Consider the following 19,898-nt stretch of genomic DNA (forward strand, 5'->3'; position numbering starts at 1 on the left):
ATAATGTAACAACCCATGGCCCTCCGATCAACATCTCACGAATATCTATCGTCTCAACCGACCACAGCTATGTCCACCTATTTTCCATGAATTTGTATATTTTCCGGATTTAAAAAAAAAAAAAAATTACGCGACACGAATTTGCGCACGGTCCTTTCATAACCTTTGACCTCAGAATATCGCTGAAGCCGCGCTAAGGCCACGAACTTGTATTACACGTCCACGCTATGGCAAGCACAGAGGGACAGGTATTTGGTTGCCAAAATTTGTTTTCTTTCCTTTAAAATAAGTTAGACAGTTGACTTTCAGTTATTTACTAAATCGTGGGTGACAGTGTTGATGCCGCTGAGGTTGTCATGAAGCTTCGTTACAAATAGGGAGGCAGTGATCACAGGACTTATAAGAGATGTATACCTTCATATGACACCATGCTACCACTTGTTATCTCTCTTGTCCTTTCTTATATCAACTTGTGCAACTCTCTTCTTGCTGGCGTTCCTGACTCTACCATTCGTATTCTGCACCATGTTCAAAACAACGCTGCCTATCATATTTTCCATAAGAATAATGCCGGTCACACCACTTCCAGCTTCTTAACATGTGTAAAATAAGTTACAGGTACTTTAATGGCTCTGCCCCACTTACCTATCCAATTCACTTCAAACTTCAATCTACACACGTTCTCTCTGCACCTTTTCTGATCTCCTCAGGCTTTACATTCCTTAGACCTGCAGACTTCTTACATTTGGTCAACATTTTGTTTTGTTGTCTTTGGCTCTCTTACCTGAAATGAACTGCTTCATATTTGCTGGAAGCCTACTCTGTCTCTTCCTTATAAATGTCTCTTAAAACTTACCTTTTTTCTCCTCCCATAGTGTGTGTAGGGTACTTATATGCATGTTTATGTGTTCTTTCATGTGTGTGCCATGGATTGCTACAGCAAGAATGTGGACTTTATACATACATTATTAGTAGTATCTTAAATTAACTAGCATTCCATTGTTATATCTGCACACCCCTTTAGACACTCATTATTAGTAATAACATGTCTGTTTCAGTGACTTTGGTTTAAATCTTTTTCAACACAATTTTCCCTGTGGCTAGGTTATTTTCTGCAAGGCAGCTGTTGCCTGGGAGGCCAAGCAGCCTCTAACAATTGAAACAATTGAAGTTGCTCCTCCAAAAGCAGGTGAAGTTCGTATTAAGGTAAGCATTCAGACACCATATACATAACATTTATGTAAGAGAAAAGAGTACAAGACATGCTGTTAAGACTTTGCGACATTAGTAGATCAGTATCAATACAGTAACAGTATCTTGCTCTTCTTGTAAGGTTGTTGCAACAGGAGTTTGCCATACAGATGCCTATACCCTCGACGGACATGACCCTGAGGGAATTTTTCCTGTCATCCTTGGGCATGAAGGAGGTGGCATTGTGGAGAGTGTAGGGGAAGGTGTTACATCAATGGAAAAAGGTGATAATATATTTATTTAAAATAATTAGAGCTAATGAAGATGAACTGAAGGAGGTTAACTAACAAGGGATTGACTGAAAGCTCTTTCCATTCTCATATTTCATCTTGCTTTTAACTTCTTTTGACAGTGCTATGGTAGGATATAAAACATGATTCTTTTGCATGATTTGTTTTGTGTGTGGGTTTTTTTTTTTCAGGTGACTTTGTAATTCCTCTCTACATCCCTCAATGTTATGACTGCAAGTTTTGCAAAAGTCCGAAGACCAATCTTTGTGGCAAAATCAGGTATGTGTATATCATTATCTAAACCTAACAAACCAGATAATCAGCACTTTATCACATCTTTTCTTATCAATGCATTATGTAAAAGGTGAAGTTTTCCAATGATCATGTAGGTAATATATTATAAATGGCTATCCATTTCAAGGGCATTTGGTTAGTGAAACCCACTATTTTTCCTCTTGCTTTCTTTTGCACTCTCACATAAATCAGGTACCAATTATTGCTAGGTGAGCAGAGGAAATGCTAGCTTATGTGCATACAATTTTATGCATATGTACCATTGTATGCTTTTTCGTTTGCTTGTATTATAGTTTATTCTGACTTGCTTACACGTGCACACGTAAATACATGCCTGGATGCATATCTGCTCAGTCTTTCTCCTGTCAAGGACAAAATACATTCTGACATTTGTATGGTCATTTTGCTGTTTCTCACTTTCCCATCCTTCTCTCCAACTCTTTTCCTTCTCTCCTCCTGTCAGTTCCACTTTGTCATCTGCATTCATATATCACATGGCACTTGTGAAGCCATATGTATGCAGAGCAAAGTCCTTTATATATCAACACCACTTTCATGTCCTTTAAAAAATTATTTTTTTAATATTAAATGGTTTAATATTCAGGGTTTATGATTGGTCTTTTATCAGTATCATTTATTGAGTTTCTTAAATGCTTCCTGTTATTTTCACCTGAAAATGTATTTTATTTTATGCATTTATTTCCTTCTGTTAAATCTGCAACTTCATACAAAAAGAATTACTGATTTATTTTCCAATTTTATCAACTAGAACAACTCAAGGAAAGGGAGTTATGCCTGATGGAACCACTCGATTTAAGTGCAAGGGAAAGGATCTTTTTCATTTTATGGGAACAAGCACTTTCAGTGAATATACTGTTTGTGCTGAGATTTCTGTGGCGAAGGTAATCTTAAAGCTAACATCTGCACAAGGATTTTTTGGCACCTGACAGATTTTGACAGCAAAGTTTGGACCCGTATTAGCTTGAGTTACATTGGTCTATTTGATGCAAACATTTGAGACAGAACCAAAACCCATACAGCACTCTTAGATGCTCATTACTGCATAACATAATCCCCTGATTATTATATATAAGTCTAATATGGTTCCCTTTTGTTATCAGTTTATGAAATTTACTAGTGTGAATTAGTTTGAATCCTTGGATGTCTGCCAGTTGCAAGAACAAGCATTTTCTTTTAAACAAGAATATTTTTTTGTGTTACTGTCATTTGTGATTCACACTAGCAGTCTCAGTCTCATGTTGTCTCTATGCATCCTCCTGATCCCTCAGCAGATTCACGTTGTTTTTGCTTACTGTCTTTGGTTTGCATCATGGGTTTTAAGTTAAAGACTAGCTCATAATTTCATATACAGTACTTGTTTGTCAGCCAGAATTAGCTCCACACATTGTATGCAGATTCCTAAGCTAGCACTTAAAGATAACCATTCATTGAGCTAAAGATATCAGGATTTGCATTTTTCCTTAGTCCGAGTCTAATTGCTCATTTTTCATTTAGCTGCTGCAGCTGCTGTTTAATAGAAAATAATTCAGGGTTTTGTTGCAGGGTTCATATGGACCTTACTGGCCCATTTTTTGGCAGGCCTATTTAAATCCACAATCCACTGTTTGTAATCAGACTTATCTTTGTAGCTTACTTAGGTGCAGAATACAGACAGTCTATACTGTTCGTAATCAAATGTATCTATGCAGCTGGTGCGGAATACAGACAATCCTTTCCCCGACCCTCTCCATATCACGTCCATTTTTAGTCCTTTTACTGTTGTCTGGTTTGTGATCTGTCGGCAAACCTACTATTTTGATTGTTTATATACCTGTCAGCTGCCATCCAAAGTGTAAAAAAACCTACTAATTTAGAATGCTGATTTAGAGCTACAGATTTTCTTTAATTAAAACTTTGATTGGTCCTAATTTAGTGAGCAGGAAAGAAAAGCAAAGGCAGGCTGAAAGAAAAAAGAAAATCCAGCAATGAAAAATCCCAAGGAGCTTAAAGAGCTGGAATGAGGACAATATCTAAAAATTATTCGTAGTAGTATAACTATTTTCTGGGTTTGCAAAAAGCATTAGCAGCTACAACTCATAGCTGTCACATGAAGGAGTGATTTGAGAAAATACAGTGATACCTCGGTTCTCGAACATAATTCGTTCCGGGAGGACGGTCGAGAACCAAATTGTTCGAGAACCGAAGCAATGAAACCCATAGGAAATAATGGAAACTGGATTAATTCGTTCCAAGCCCCAGAAAATGCCTATTTACTGGCCTAATTTGTATATAATATGTAGAAAAACATGAGTCTCAACAAGAAATAAGAAATAAAAGTGTATTTATTAAAACAAAAAACAAAAAAAAAAATGTACTGTACAGTACAGTACAGTAAATTGTGTTTCATTTGCTGTACCTGACCCAAACTTTATGGCAGGAGGGAATGAATGTGGAGGGAGGAGGGAAGGGGGATGGTTATTGTTTTGAAGGGGAGTTCTCTTCAATAAAAACAGAGGGTAACTGCTCTTCGGATGTTTCTGTTCTCTGTATCTTTTGCTGAGGAGAATCAGAATCTTGCTCTGCAGTTGCTTGTCTGATTTCTTTACGGAAGAATTTGTCAATTGTTTGCTGTTTTTTTTCTCCTTTGCAAAATTTTGCGGAAAGTGAACATAACATTGTCATTAAAAATTGTTAACTGCTCTATTTGCTACCACTTTATCAGGGTGATGTTGTTCAACAAAATTTGCGATTTCTGCCCATTTTGCACACATTTCATGACTCTCTCCACAAAAAAGTCACTCTCTCTCTCTCTGCACTCACACTGATGACGCAAGCAAGGCGCGCTGGGCCGAAATGAACGCCATTCGGCTCAACTCGGACGTTCGGATGTTCGAGTTCCAAATATTTGTTCGGATTCCAAGACAAAATTTTCTCAAATTTCCTGGTCGAATACCGATTTGGTCGAAAGTCAAGGCGTTCGAGAACCGAGGTATCACTGTATATATCTGCATATCTGATTCTGTATGTAATCATCCCTGGCAGATTAATCCAAAGGCACCTCTGAATCGAGTTTGTTTGCTTGGATGTGGCATATCTACTGGCTATGGAGCAGCTCTGAATACTGCAAAGGTATTCATTTGTGTGTATGTGTGTTTGGAATGTATGTACACACTCTTTTTTGTGGGGAAGGTGGAGCTGGCAAAGATGTATTAAGTCTGCAAACCATATTGAGATAGTGGCAGGTATTTTGTAAATAAAAAAACTTGCCTGTTTGTATATATCGATATACTGAGAATTGTATTTTGGTATATACATATAGTTATGCATGCAGAAGGGAAGATTGTATACAATGACAATAGAAAAGTTTACAATTCATCAATATTTGCTTCAAAGCTGCATGCAGGTATTCAGATAATAAATAATTCAACAGGTTGAAAAGGGATCAACCTGTGCTGTGTGGGGTCTTGGAGCTGTTGGACTGGCTGTTGTACTGGGTTGCAAGAAGGCTGGTGCAAAGCGCATAATTGGTATCGATATAAACACCGATAAATTTGAGACAGGTGAAGTTTATTTTTATCACATCTGTCCAACCTATTATCACTCTGAAACTTTTTTTTCTTCTTGCATATAAAAATGGCACAGAAAGTTACCACCAAAATGATAGATTTTGATGCAGTTGACATTGTGAATGAACTGCTATAGCTAACGTCTGTATAGGATCAGTGGAGAGCAAGGTTTTAAAACTGTAGTATAGAGAGGCCTCTATTTAATTAGTACAGTAAATATTTTAGACAATTTAAATGTCTTCTCTGAAGTTGCATCCTGAAGACTTTATTTATGGAAAGCCCAACAGTCATAAAACTTTTAGCCTTCATTTTTTTTCTGTTTATTTGTACCGTTCTTCAAAAACTGAATTTCAGTTTCCATTAAGTCACTGTTCATGTTCTTTGTTACTGCTTGATTTCGATTTCCAGCTAAGAGTTTTGGAGTAACTGAGTGTGTGAACCCAAATAATGACACTCGACCAATACAGGATGTGATTGTGGAGCTTACAGATGGTGGATGTGACTACACTTTTGAATGCATTGGAAATGTGAAAACAATGGTGAGTAGTCTTTTATGCTCTACATTTTCTGCAGTTCATGGATCATTCAGGCATGCATTCTCTCTTGTAATGCTGTTGAATTATCCTCACAGAAGAATTCTTGTTGTTAATGAATTGTTCAGTGCTCGTAGAACATATCCCCTGCTTCTGTTTTTTCTGTATACCAACAGTTGCCACAGTAAACATGAGGTTCAATATCTTGTCAAATTCCCTGATGAAACTGCACTGCTCTCTCTCCTTAGTGGGCCACTGGATCCTCATGGTGTAGCTTTGGATAAACTTATTGCCTGGTGTGGCAACAATGTCTTAGAACTTAATGTAAGACCCAAGAGATGGTCTTTGATTTCTGTCAGAATTCTCCAGCAAGTCCCGTGTCACCCATGACAAGGAGGTGGAAATTTTTTCTGCTTTTAAATACATAGGAACCATCTTCGATAGGCAGCTTTGCTGGGATGTCGTGAAGAAGGCTTCCTTCTCCAGAAACTGTCTTCTGCCAATTTCTTCAGCTCTTTTATAGATTGCACATAGAGCATGATGTCCTTCTCATTTATCTATTTATTTCTACAACAGTTTATCTGTGAAGGATCAGACATTGTGTGCTATCCACTTGCTCCAAACTCACTAGGACAGCCCAGACTGCTCTTCAGATCCTGTATAACAGGCTGGCACTTTTGAAGGTGTCTTTAATCCTTTGTGCGGATAGACACATCCTGTCAAGAGAATTTTTCCAGCTCCTATTGGGCCGCAGATTGTGTACCTGCATGCAGGACCAACTAAATGAGACTGTCCTTTGTTGTTTTGGCCATGTGTCTTTTGAATGGTGCTGAGTGCGAATGAATGAAACATGGATGTGAATGCCTGTTTGGTGCATATGAATGTGTTGTGATTTTTTTTCCTATCAAGCTGCATCCAAATTGCCCTCTGGGACAAATAAAGTGTTCTCTCTCTAAATTGAAAGAAGTGACATTTCTTGTATTTAATGTCCTCAGTCTTTTTGAAAGTTGGAGAAATAGCCAGAAAATATAATCTCATACACATTAACCTACAATGGGAAATAGGATATACAACAGGGAAAAAATGTGCCAGCTCTTTGTCATCATTCACACTAGCATGTGTTTATTTATAATGTACAAAAGTTGGAGTAGGATTGTTGCGACATGTAACTGAAAAACTGACATTTTCGCATAAATGCTAGACACAATTACGGATGTGTAATATTAATATTAAATTTTCTCTTTAAAACTTACTTGTTAATTATGATAAATTACATTATCTACTTCAGATGATTACAGCTGCTGTAATGAAAGTGCTGAAAATGTGCACTCACGTTGAAAAGAACTTTGTTGCTAACTCTGCCTACATAAAACTGTTTTCAATATTAGCGTGCTGCTCTGGAGTCATGCCACAAAGGATGGGGGGAGTCGACCATCATTGGTGTGGCAGCGGCTGGACAAGAAATCTCCACTCGACCATTCCAGCTTGTCACTGGAAGAGTATGGCGGGGCTCAGCTTTTGGAGGTTTTGTCTTCTGTCATTTTTTTAAGTAGACCCAGTAAAAACTCAGTTCTGTTTAGTTGAAAACCATCCCATGCAGTTTTATCTGAATGTCAATATGCAGATGTGCAAGAGACCCACTAAGAAAATGAGAATTCGCAGCAAAGTATTATTATGATAATTAAAATATAAAACCTAATGTGCAATATTTAATTAGAATACATGAAATATACCCCCCAACAGGGTTTGAATGGCACACTGCAAATTTTAATGAAGAGAGCCAATATTTCAGGAAAGGTTTTTACTCTCGATTTGTTCTCCAGAATGTTGCATCTTGAAATAATATTTGATGAAATGATTTTGTTTTTGCACATCTGAAGGGTGGAAGAGCAGAGACAGTGTTCCAAAACTTGTGGAAGAGTACCTTAAAGGAGAACTAGAGGTGGACAAGTTTGTGTCATACCAAATGCCACTTGAAGAAATTAACACTGCATTTGACTATATGCACAGTGGCCAAAGGTAAAAGTTTCTTGAAATCCTATTTCTCTTCTTTCAGCATTCGTATAATCATGATAAGAGGTCAGTTCTGTGAAAGTACAGGTGGTTTTTGTTGTTTTTTTTTTAATGAAGGCAGGCAATTTTACACTGTTCATATGTGGCTTGTTTCTCTTTGAAAGTAAACAATAAGCTGCGATTAGCAGTGAGAGAAAGAAATAGAAGACTAAGCAGTTTGTGGACAATTGCAATACTCTGTTGGAACATGGTCTGCTCTTAACATTCCTGTCAAAATTAGGCTGGTGCTGTCCTTGTTCAGCTCTTCGATTGTTAAATTTATTTTGTTGCAGCATCCGTTCTGTCATAGAGTTTGGAGAGTGAAATTGCTGCAGAGTCATCCCACTTTTGAATCCTGCTCTTTGCATGGACTTCAGCCTTTCATTTAAACAAAAGTTTAATTATGTTTTTAATCAAATAGACATGTCAATAACTAATGAAAATTTTTTTCATGTATTTCTTTAGGATTTGATGATTAAAAAGATGGTCATTAAGAATCCATCACTGTTTCTGGGTAAACTTTTCCTTGCCCAACTTGCTTGAGTGTTGCGTACTGTAAATGCTACTAGAAAGTGTTGTAGTTCGGGGAGACATTGTAAGGAATATGATCCTAACCAGTATTTTATTTTTGTTGACTTCAATATTTATAACTTCATGCGGACCAAAAATAAAATTTAAATGTTTTCAAATTTCAAAAGTCTATTCATGAAATATTTTGCATTTAATTACAAAATTGTGCATGAAAATACAAATTTTAACTTTAGATTCTTTTAAATCCTCTATCCTAAGGGCTGTCTGGGGTGGGTCAATGACTGTTTCTAAAATCTTGACATTAAAAAGAATATTTAAAGACAAGATAGCCAGTTGAATAACACATTTCTAATTGTTAACACTTTTATGCTTTAAATGTAACACATTAGAAAGTATAGAATGTTGTAACCAGTCATTTAAAATAAAAATATTCGTGGAAAACTGGTGGCTCACATTTGATACACAATTTCTGAATGGATTACTAAATTCAAGACTCATTTGAACTTTTACGGGTTGTTGAGAGCACATAAACGTGGCAGCTGACAAGGCCGGTGTCCTATCCACACTCGAGAGCCAGTTTCCACCATGGCATCACTCACCCTCAAAGATACTTTAAAGGACAGTCTTTGACATTGTCATGGGTCACATGACCAAATCAGACCAACTTACACTGCTAGACTTTTGCATATAAGGGTTCTTGGTGTCCTACACAAGTGACAATTATACTACATATGAAATTATTGATTTCATGTTCTCTGAACAAAATCTAAAACACTTGTTCTTAAATGCATGGATTTTCTTCCATATTAGCAAGCAATGATCCAAGTGTAAACTATGCATATGGGAGATCAGGGATGGGCAAAGTATTGCCCACGGTCGTCTTTGAACCAAAAAGTGATGTGCACTTCTCATTTTTAAAAAAATTCAGCCTAGGTTAATTTCACATTTATCAAATGCAAGTGTTAGAATGCTGATTTGTAACAAAGGGACGAATGCCTTCTAAAGCTACTTGAAAAGCTTCATTTTACAGTTAAATGTGTGTGCACCATTATGTACTTATTTGTTGTTCATTCCATAATAACTAGGTTTGTTGTGTAGTCACCTGGCATGGGCTTTTGGTATTTTATCAGCCTGCTGCATAGCTTAGACCAGCCCGCCAAATAATACAAAGCCAAAAAAAAAAAACAGTATTGCCCACCCGACCTAGGTGGTCCGAATTTTACCATCAAATTCTGTTGACCCTCGCCAACATCTTTTCCCCAAAACCACTCAACTTCTGATTATGCAATATAGCCTTCTGAGGTGCAGTTTTTTTAAGGCCAAACTGATCTCAACAATGGACTGCTTTTCTTGCACTACTGTTTTATAGGTGCACGTAGCAAGCACTAGAAGTGATCAAGCCAGCATATCCTTTCATCTCTCCAAACCACAAGGGGAAAAAAAAGAATGCAAAGACTTTGTAAATTTAATATTTACACATCACAAAATGACAACCAAGCTATTTACAATTTAAATATGCAATCCTCTAGCTTTGCGAACATCACTAATCAAGTCTTTCATGTATTTGATTTCCCTTGTTAATTGTTCCACTTTTTCAGTAAGCTCTTTGTTTACTTCCTCCAACTCGCTCTCCTCATTCCTGATGGTCTCTGTTTCTTCTTTCTTTTTCATACGATACCGAATAGCAGCATTCTTGTTCTGCAATTTCTTTCTATCTTTCTTGGTCATAAGCTCCAATTCTAACTCTCCTGGAGATGGACTAACACTGGCAGTCTGTCTACGACCTTTAGATTTAGTACCCTTTGTATCAGCTTGTGTCCTGCTGTATGGGCTACCCCTAGACTTTTGACCTTTAGTGACATTTGTAATAAGTTTATACAAGTCTGTGGACTCTAGTTGAGTGCTATTTTTAGTGTGTAAGCAAGACCCATCAACACTAGATGAAGGAGAAGGTGCTGATGATGATAGCAGACTTTCCACGTCTTCTGCTGACAAAGGTGATCCAATAAACTCCACGTTGTCCAGGGGAACAGTGCAGTCTGTGCCAGCTGAAGCATCGTCAATACAGGATTCTGATGAAAGTGAACTCCACTCTGGTGCCACCTGAGGTTCAGGTGATGATGGTGGTGTAGCTGGCAACTGCACAGTGAGCTGAGCTTTCAACAGACCTTCCAAGAAATTGCAATTAACTGGTTTTGAAGCAGTTTCTTTTTGGTCTGGTGGAGTTACAGTGCTCGATGCTTGATCTTGAGCAGACGAGGACCGTTCACTCGGGATCTGGTCAGAATCAGCCTCTGTCATATCCAGATACTGTAGCAGATCGCCTTTCTCCATCCACTCGGCCCAGGAAAAAACATCTCGATAAAAGAATGAAAAATATATTTAAATTATATGTAAACATTAACTGAAAAATGTCGAGCTTTTAGTCGTGTTAACAAGGACTAGGTCAAAAGGTTACTGGTAGTGTGGATGGTAAAAGAAACCAGTGTAGCATCCCCTTCCCCGGACGAAATTACTTGGGGTTGGAAATCAAAAACATTTGTTAAATATTCAATTCAAAACGAGCTTACAACTCGCCTACCTGCAAACTGGTCGACCGATGAATGCAGCAGGTCATCGATCGTGTCGACATGGCTGAAGGTCGCAGTTTCGACCTTGACTGGAAAGTCTTGCAGGCCATCTTGGGCCTCGCTTACTTTAAGGTCATCGTAGTGGCTGAAGCCAAACGACTGATCTTGGCCCCAGTCGTTGGCCAGCAGCGTGAAGTCTTCCAATCCGAACACTTCCATATTTGCTGTTGTTTTCACAATCAAAGAATGAAATGGCTTCGAATGCGTAGTCGTCTATGAAAGCTGTTGTCAGGAGATATGCCGAGTTGGCGAGAACATTGCTGAAGTTTCTGAAAATACATCATAAAATCCTAAAATGTATACTATGCTGACATCTGTAAAACGGTCGTCTTGTATGATCACATAGAACATTCAATGAAAAAGGAGCTTGTTAAAAACAAATTCATGCCATATGGCACATGCATAGTGTATCTCGTAGTCGTTTTACAATCAGCCGCCAGTAATTAAATTTAATCTATTTATTTAAAAAAACATACGATTTTAAAACAACTTACGCCATTTTGTGTGTGTGCCGTGCACGAGCGTGAGCCCGTTGCAGAAGTTTACGCCACCATTCTCGTCTCGTAAACTAAATGCTCTTTCCTTCGCTGAACTGTATGCGGGAACTGACAGACGTCGCTTAGCGTAAGAAGGAAAAAGTGTCCCAGTAATGTTAAATTCATCCGCGCTGGTATGAGTGCCCCATTACTTTTTATTTAAAATACAATATTACTTAACCATTAACAATAATACATTTATTGTTTCTTTAATAAGCAATGTTAGAACGTTTTTTATTTTTATATATCGTTTATATAACATTAAATAGTATGGCTTATTTTTCGTCTCGGAAACAAGTTTTCGAAAGGAGTACAGAGTCTAGGATTGCATCAGAAATTTGGCGAGTAGCCAAGATCTCTGTCGTCATTGGGTAAAAATACTGCAACTTTTGATTGGTTACAAATATATAATCGCCAGTTGATTTATATTTACATATTTCGTGCCTGCGGTTGGGAAGGTTTTGACGTCATTGGAAAACACACCAACTAAACCACGGACCTTCATATGTAGGTATGAAGGTCCGTGAACTAAACTGTGTAAGCATGTCACAGGAAGTGATAAACAGTCGGGCTGTGAACGCATGTCACAATTTTTAACACATTTTATAGTTTGTTTGTCTGTATGTTGTTTTGTTTTTTTGTAGATACGACACGAAAGACACGATTATCAATTCATCAACATGACAGCAAGTATACTTAGAGAGATGGACTCGGTTTCAGCAAAGTTAATATGTTTTTATTAATATTTGTAACACACACCTTTCCTTGAAGGAAAGAGAAGACGAATTAAGCTTAATAAAGGAGTTTGCATCCCCATGTCCCCTGTTACATATCAACTATACGATCGAGACACCTCTGTTAACCGGTCAGTCGTCACCCACACATTCAAGCGTGCAGACCAATGGATCGGGGGAAAAATACGCTAATACCAGTGGGCTTATGAAATATTTTACAACTTTATAATTGTAGCACATAGTGACACACCCGATACCAAATCACGTTATTAACTGATACTACCCGAGTTGTACGTTTTTGTTTGTTTTTTGTCAGCTGTGTGTGAGAAACTCAAAGAGGACAAATTATCGGTTCAAGTATCACATGATAGCCTTATAATTACTTTTCCAGTCAGTCTGTATCGTTGACGTACATTGTTATAGTTTCATCAAGCAAGTCGATCCTGTCGGAATAATTTGGGAACTCGCGATCAACCATGCAGTCAGTTGGTGTTGTACGCCATGTCAGCAACTGAGGCTATCTCATGGCGAGAGCAATTTAAGTACAGGAACATTTAAAGGTTGACATTAAGATATTTGAAAAAGATAGACATTCTTTTCTTAGTTATATACAAGAAGAAATTTTCTAATTAACAGGGTCTTTTTATATTAGGTGAAACATTTGGATAGACTTAAGATAAGCTATATGATTGATGTGGACAAATACTTTACAAACAGTTCATTGAGAGTGTGGATTGTGAAATAATTTTGCTGAACTGTTGAGAGTTTGGGACAGGTAAGGAGTAAATATTTTACAGTTAACATGTCATATGACATCAAGGACAGAGTGGGGATTTTTGTCCCATGAGTAAAAAAAAACGATGAGTTATAAATAGGTGGCCAGTTTTTAGCCTATTTAAGACCACCTCTCGTGGGTTCAGAGATTGCTGGGTTATGCAATCAGTTTTGGAAAATTTGAGTGGAGTTTATTGTGTTCCATGGAATCATTGGAGTTGCCCAAGCTGTGAAATGCATATTTTTACAGAGGCATACCAGTCTGAGGAAAACGTCTGAACTATATACAAGTTGCTGTTGAAGGGTCTTTTTTGCTGCCTCATCAGCTCTTGTGTTTCCTGCAATATTTACATGGTGGGGGGGGGAATTTGGTGTTTTACGCCGTGTCAGCAGCTAAGGCTATATTACGGCAAGCAGCCAGCCCTGGAAACAGATGCCACGTGCAGAGAAAGATCATGGCTAGGGACTCAAACAAAAATGTCAATATTTTCTGTCTGCAATGAATGGAGAAGGTAAAAAAAATCTACACTAATAGTGGGTGATCCAAATGTTGAGCATGAAATGCAAGTAAGGATGATAAAAGAGTTGGAAACGATCAAGTTTTATCTGTAGTTGTGCTAATGTACTGCAAAGCAAGTAGTAGGGCTTTTAACACTGAAGAGATGTGGCCCTCCAAGCAAGTTGTCAGAGGTGGTGTAGAGGTGTTCATGCGGACTGCTGCAGCTGCCACATATTCTTTCTCAGGATTTTTTGAACCGTCAGTATATATTTGATGAAAATAATATCAACCAAGATATATACAACTGAAAGCAAGTTTTGATAAAATGTTTATTTACATATATACAGGAAAGAGAAAGGCTGAAAGAATGTGGCTGTTAAAAATGGGAAACCTTTAAAATGCAAGTGTTAAAAGGCTGTAGGTTAAAATAATTTGAAAACCAACACAAGTGCATTTCAAACAAAATATCATTTTGGTTGACGTAATAAAATCTGTATACATGACTTTAGGATGCATGTTTTAAATTGAGATAAACTGTACTTGATCCAGTTAAGAGTACATTGAAACAACTTTCTCCATCACTTTACAAAAAAACGATAATTAAAAAAAAAATGTGGAGATGCATGTCAAATGAAGTAAACTGATATAATGGTAAATCAAAGAACTACACGAACACTTCTTAAATACCTAGCAACTATTACAGATGGAAAAAAGGAATAATGATGGTTATTTCTTGCCTATTGCTGATTTTTCATATGATGCAAGATGACTTTTGGTGTAAGTGACTTTTTGCAGTCAGCTATGAAATGTTTAGACTGTTGCATTAAGAAATGTGACCACTCCCTACAAATACTTCCCCAAAGTAAATAAAACAGGATATCTATTTTGCATTCATACATACCAATTCATAATCACTCAAACCATCTTTGATGTGAATACAGAGTTTAAAATAAAACATTAAAAACAAAGTCAAGACTGGATTTTTACATGTTCTAGATGTCACATAAAATCATAATGTATATTCTTTCTTTTTGTCACCTGTCTATAGGGACACAAAAGCATTCCTATTATTTTACATATTAGTAATGAAGTACATTGCTTTCTTTTAATCAAAAGCTGTTGTCTGGTCACCCTGATGTTTTGTTCACTATGTTATCTTGCATGAACTAATGTATGCTTGGATCATGGATTAACTGATGGGGGTCTACTGAGATTACCATTTGTGCAGCCTGTGCACGAATCACAGGGAACTACCATCGCGATTTCAAAAAATATGATTTTATTGTTACAGTATGGTGGTGCCATCAGGTCTGTTTTCTTGATGAATCGTGTTTGACCTCGACTGTTGATGCGGGAATTGACTGCACCAGTAGTGTTGCGGGGTACCTCCATGCAATTGATGACTGCAGAAATATTCTTTGCTCCTTCACTGTGACCACCTGATTGAGTAAGGAGTGTGACTTTGATCTGTCCACGAAATGGAAAGAGAAGCTCCTCATCAAATTCTCCACGTTGCAGCACAATGAAAACAGAGCTGTAGTAGTCCTCTCCATCACGAACACCATTAAAATCCAGTCGTAGGCGCATCTGTTTATAAAGATAAAAAAAAAATGATAATCACTGCTGTTAATTTCCTAGTATGGGTATATATATTCTCTTCATTAACTTTCATTCAAAGCTATTAAAAGCATCATCGACCCTATTTTTAGATTATTTGTCAAAGCAACATTAACACTCTTTATTATACTGAAAAGATTTTTCATAAAAAAGTGAATGCATGTTTAAGGATGTGTAAATAGCCTAGTGGATTGAGCAGGGGCACACACACTAACTGGTTTAATACCCATATGATGTGTACTTTTCCCAGCTGACTCAGCTGTGGAGTGGGTACCTGAATTCTGAGGGTTGTGAAAGGTAAGGCAGCAAGGTAGTAGCAAGTAGAAAATAGCTGGTCTCAAGATAAATGAGGATTCTAGCACACTATTGTATGGTTTTACAGTCACACAAATATCTTTACCTTTTTTAAAATTCCTTTGTGTCAATTGGCAGGTCGAACAGAGGTGTATAGTGTTTAAGTGTAGTGAGATAGTGTGCAATGCAATTGCACACTTTAAGAATCATTTTTCTTGGTAAATACTATAAGCTCCCCTTCAGAATGGAAGGCATATGTATTAAAATTATTATCTTTACCGCTTTCATTAAACTCTGCATCTTCATAAAGTTTGCAAGCCATACACTCTCAAAATTAAAGAAGCCTAAGGAACTGATTTTGATTGGATATTCTTTCACTATTATTACACATTTTAAACTGTTTGGACAGAATCCTATCAGAGCAGGAGGTCATGCCATACTGAAATTTATCTTTGTACAACAATTATACCTAACATTATATGGATAGTTTTCACAACTTTATGTTGAAATACAGCAGATCACTTGATCAACTGAGGCAAAAAAAAAATATAAAGGTCAGTTTGAGTATTTCCAATGCATAATTACTTTTACCACCAAAAAAGATACAAAATAGACATAAAAATTAATTTTGTAATTTTTTCAATGCCAAATTCTAACACCCTAGAAGAACTATTTTGTACAATTTATTTTTTATACAGAGAATGTTAAGTCACCCAACATTAATGAATTAAGATAGTCTTCACAGCCTAAATGAAAGAAATATGAAACCATATATATATATACACACACCATATATCCTGGACAGGATGTGTAAAATGGTGGACTGAAGACCATTCCTGGCACTGGTTCCATATTTTGTAGGTTAAGACGCCAGTGGGTGCGGCCGCTTATTGTCCTTTCTTTCAGTCGCTCCAGAAGAACAGCATGCTCAGAGATGTGCAACTCTGACCTACCTAACTGGCTATAAAGTAGCCAGTGGAATATATCCATAATCAGCTATAAGCAGATCTGTGCATTCAACAATTTTTTATCAAAATATCCACATGCATGCATACACTGAACGCAGACTCATCAGTAATCAGTTTCTGTAGGAACTTAATATAAAAAAATGTATTATTTTTATGGATCTTAGAAGACTGACCTCTGAGCTGTGGCCAAATCTTCTTTAAGTATATCATGAGAAGCAGCTAATGCAATCAGACGGCCCATCAGCAGAGACATGTGCTGATCAAGATTCTGTTCATAATGAATCTGCATGTTTGCTCGCTTATCCTGAAAAACAAAACTTTCGTTAAATAAAGGGGCAAAGAGCTGCACAACCTGAGCAGCTCTGACTTTTGAGCAATGTCTCATTACTAGTAATGATGCCAATGAAGATTACAAAATTTTTAGATATCTCACCTGGAGGACTTTGTCAAGTCTGTGATTAAATTGTGGGGCAGTAATAATTGAAATAATACCAAACAATTGTTAAAGCAGCTCATTTATAGAAACTATTTTACATAAAAATGGATCCCTGTGACAGAAAGACAATAAATGAAAATGCTATCTTTCAGAATGGTTTCAGACAGTCTTAAGGTCAACAATAACTAGACATGGCAATAAAGGTTTAGTTTCCATACAATACAGTTATCCCCTTTGTAGCAGACGGATATTCTCAACAACAGCCAAAAGCAAGATTTTAACGCTTTTTAAAAAAAAAATACTATATGTGATTAGTTTCCCCTGTTGACATGTGTCTACCAGATCAGTAAACTGAACATTCCTGTGCCATGTTCAATATCACCATGAAATTTTAATAATATCCTGTTGCTCATATCAAATTGACTCACCTCGAAATGACAACCAGCAGCAAAGAATTTGCATGGCACATTTGACTGAGGACAAGAACCATAGGCAGAGTCTACATGTTTGGATATATCTTTTCTCAGTATGTTTGCTTCTCCGCATAATTTGCAAGTCACTGGGAACTTCTCACACAGCAGCAGTTCATGTTTCTATAAATGTTTTCAAATTGGCATGAAAAAATACAAAAGCACCGATATGACACCCTTAGCTAGTAATGCTTATCCACAAACATCTCTCCTCTCTCTAGACTGATAAAATATTGTTTCAATAATTATTTTTATGCTCTGAAAAGAATGTTATATAGTAATGGCCAACTTCACCATCTTAGTTTTTTAACAATATCTTTTGTTAAACCAAGCCAGCATGTAACATCAAATCTATTTTTCCCAAATCACTTCCCACAAGTTCTCTCTGTGACCCTGTCCCCAACTGCCTGCTGCACTCTAGAAAACCCTCAGTGAAATATTCTAATAGCAAAGAGATCAACACATACATGAAGTTGAGAAAAGATGACTTCTTGTTCACAATGGCTACAAGTGACTCGTCGTTGGGGACAGCATTCCTGATGGGACTCTAACTGCCCTCTTGGAAAGTGAGCTCCACAATTGATGGGACAGTCTATCTGCTCCATAGGACATACTTTGATGTGCTTCTGTTGGGAAAAAAATATGGTCACTTAGTAATCACTTTCTCAGATGCAACATGGTTTTAAGATAGCAGAGCATGTTTCTTAAGTACAACAATATAAATGAATGAAGGTAGCATTGACACACCTCTAATTCACGGAGTTCTCCAAACCAGACACAATCTTCATTGCTGTTTTTACACTTAATTATTAGAGACAAGATTTCTCGTCGGATTGCCACATCATTGAAAAGCTGAAAACGGAAAAGATGTAAAATGAAGTTATCAAAACACAAAGCTTGAATGTGTAGCATTACCTCATTTAAAGCCTACTAGACTTACCACCCAGAAAAAATGGTATACTTTATTAAATGAAAAGATTTTTTAAAAATGAGAAATGAATTGGGATCACATTACTAATTTCTGTTTAATCCCACACTAGTGATTCAGATTTTACTTTGAAGCATCTAAGGTAATCATTCAAAAGCATGATTATCATACAACAAATGTGACGCTGCATCTTCTGACTTAACAAAAATTGCTTACAGTGTCAGTTCTTCGAAATACTGTTTTGTCAACAGGACATTTACCCCATTGTCTGTCCCTGAAAGATAACCAATGCAGTAACACGATTAATATGCATGCAACAGTAAATACATATAAATTTATTAATGGTATATAAAGATGTTGGATTGTATACAAGAAAACATACTGAACTTCATACCATATTTCTACTGCTCATCATCAAAGACAAAAATATTGAAAAGATGCTTTCAGAATTTGCATTTTTTAAACACAAAAATAATGTATGATATACACATAGTCATACAGTCTTTTGAGAAGTTTTTCACTAACACCAGCAAGCCATCCACAACAAAAAACCAAACAATAAAATTTCAGCCACACATCACCCCTTACCATATGTAGTAAAGAAAGGCTGTAAATATCTGCCCCACCTAGCCTTATAATTTACACATCAGACATTATGGGTGTAGATGGGTATGGGTGTGTTTGCATGCCTGTATGTACTTGTGTGAGCCAGTGTTCTCTGTCCACAAGCACGCATATGCAGTTTGTTACTGCAGCAATGTAAACTATATAGACATTATGCATAATCAGCTACTAATCTAATCTAGTTCTATGAAAGATTTTATTCTACAAATGTAGACTACCTTTTTAAAGTTCATTGTATTCAGTGGTTCAAGTTTTTAAAATGTGAATCAAAGCACATATTTTTCATTGACTTACCCAATCACCCTCAGTATACAAGACCTACAAAAACGGTGGCCACAGACCGTCTGCATGGCATTGCGCATCACCGTCAGACACACCGGACAAGAATACTTGGGGTCTATGGGCTCTCCAGATGCCATCTCCACATCATATCCTTGTTCCATCATGCTGAAAACATTTGTTGTTTAGTCTCCATTGAGTTCAAACGTTGCACAAATTTTTAACAATCGAAATACAAGTACACGACATCCCCCTAAATAGTCTTATACCGACAAATCATTTGAACTACAGAAATTAATAGTAATTTCACACGGTTAAGAGATTTACTGAGGCTAATTAATTATGCATAATTTATAAATCAAATCCTTTTGAAGAAAAGAGGAAAATGCTTACAGTAATTTTGCAACCGCAGTAGAAACTGTAAGTAGTGTAGCAAGCGCTACCTGTGCGTCCGCTATGTGAGTGCTGCTTTGCCAGCCTACCTGAGTGAACACACTTCATGCACTTCGCAGAGGTTTGAGGGGAGATAACAAAACAGGTTCGAATTGGATTTACGGTTACATCCCCTGATTCAGATCCAACATGGCAACGGTCATGGCATTGAAAGCGCCAATATCGAGGATCTTTTCGACTTTTTTACCTACATTCAGCA

The 19,898-nt window shown here is 37.0% G+C and overlaps 3 protein-coding genes across 4 annotated transcripts; 1 reads left to right on the forward strand and 2 right to left on the reverse strand.

The window, feature by feature from the left end:
- Window positions 1–97: 97 nt before the first annotated feature.
- LOC112557442 (alcohol dehydrogenase class-3 chain H-like) lies at window positions 98–8,898 on the forward strand. Its single transcript, XM_025227309.1, has 11 exons — window positions 98–248; window positions 1,105–1,206; window positions 1,334–1,475; window positions 1,673–1,760; window positions 2,545–2,677; window positions 4,818–4,904; window positions 5,206–5,335; window positions 5,750–5,880; window positions 7,263–7,398; window positions 7,755–7,893; window positions 8,220–8,898. The coding sequence occupies exons 1-11, from the start codon at window positions 228–230 to the stop codon at window positions 8,248–8,250; spliced, it is 1,140 nt and encodes a 379-aa protein (XP_025083094.1). The 5' UTR covers window positions 98–227; the 3' UTR covers window positions 8,251–8,898.
- Window positions 8,899–9,908: 1,010 nt separating this feature from the next.
- LOC112557459 (cyclic AMP-dependent transcription factor ATF-4-like) lies at window positions 9,909–11,742 on the reverse strand. The gene is made up of 3 exons (XM_025227334.1): window positions 11,582–11,742; window positions 11,039–11,356; window positions 9,909–10,814 (listed from the first exon to the last, which is right to left on the reverse strand). The coding sequence occupies exons 2-3, from the start codon at window positions 11,244–11,246 to the stop codon at window positions 9,967–9,969; spliced, it is 1,056 nt and encodes a 351-aa protein (XP_025083119.1). The 5' UTR covers window positions 11,247–11,356; window positions 11,582–11,742; the 3' UTR covers window positions 9,909–9,966.
- Window positions 11,743–13,647: 1,905 nt separating this feature from the next.
- On the reverse strand, window positions 13,648–19,752 carry LOC112573637 (TNF receptor-associated factor 6-like). 2 transcript variants are annotated; one of them, XM_025254203.1, is made up of 9 exons: window positions 19,729–19,752; window positions 19,262–19,414; window positions 18,560–18,617; window positions 18,163–18,267; window positions 17,883–18,041; window positions 17,374–17,538; window positions 16,683–16,813; window positions 16,331–16,502; window positions 13,648–15,217 (listed from the first exon to the last, which is right to left on the reverse strand). In XM_025254203.1, the coding sequence occupies exons 2-9, from the start codon at window positions 19,411–19,413 to the stop codon at window positions 14,813–14,815; spliced, it is 1,347 nt and encodes a 448-aa protein (XP_025109988.1). In that variant the 5' UTR covers window position 19,414; window positions 19,729–19,752; the 3' UTR covers window positions 13,648–14,812. The 2 variants fall into 2 exon arrangements, with proteins under 2 accessions (XP_025109988.1, XP_025109978.1); XM_025254193.1 differs by having other exon boundaries at window positions 19,640–19,739.
- Between the last annotated feature and the right edge of the window lie 146 nt (window positions 19,753–19,898).

Source organism: Pomacea canaliculata, linkage group LG1 (assembly GCF_003073045.1).
Source record: "Pomacea canaliculata isolate SZHN2017 linkage group LG1, ASM307304v1, whole genome shotgun sequence".
Classification (NCBI taxonomy): domain Eukaryota; kingdom Metazoa; phylum Mollusca; class Gastropoda; order Architaenioglossa; family Ampullariidae; genus Pomacea; species Pomacea canaliculata.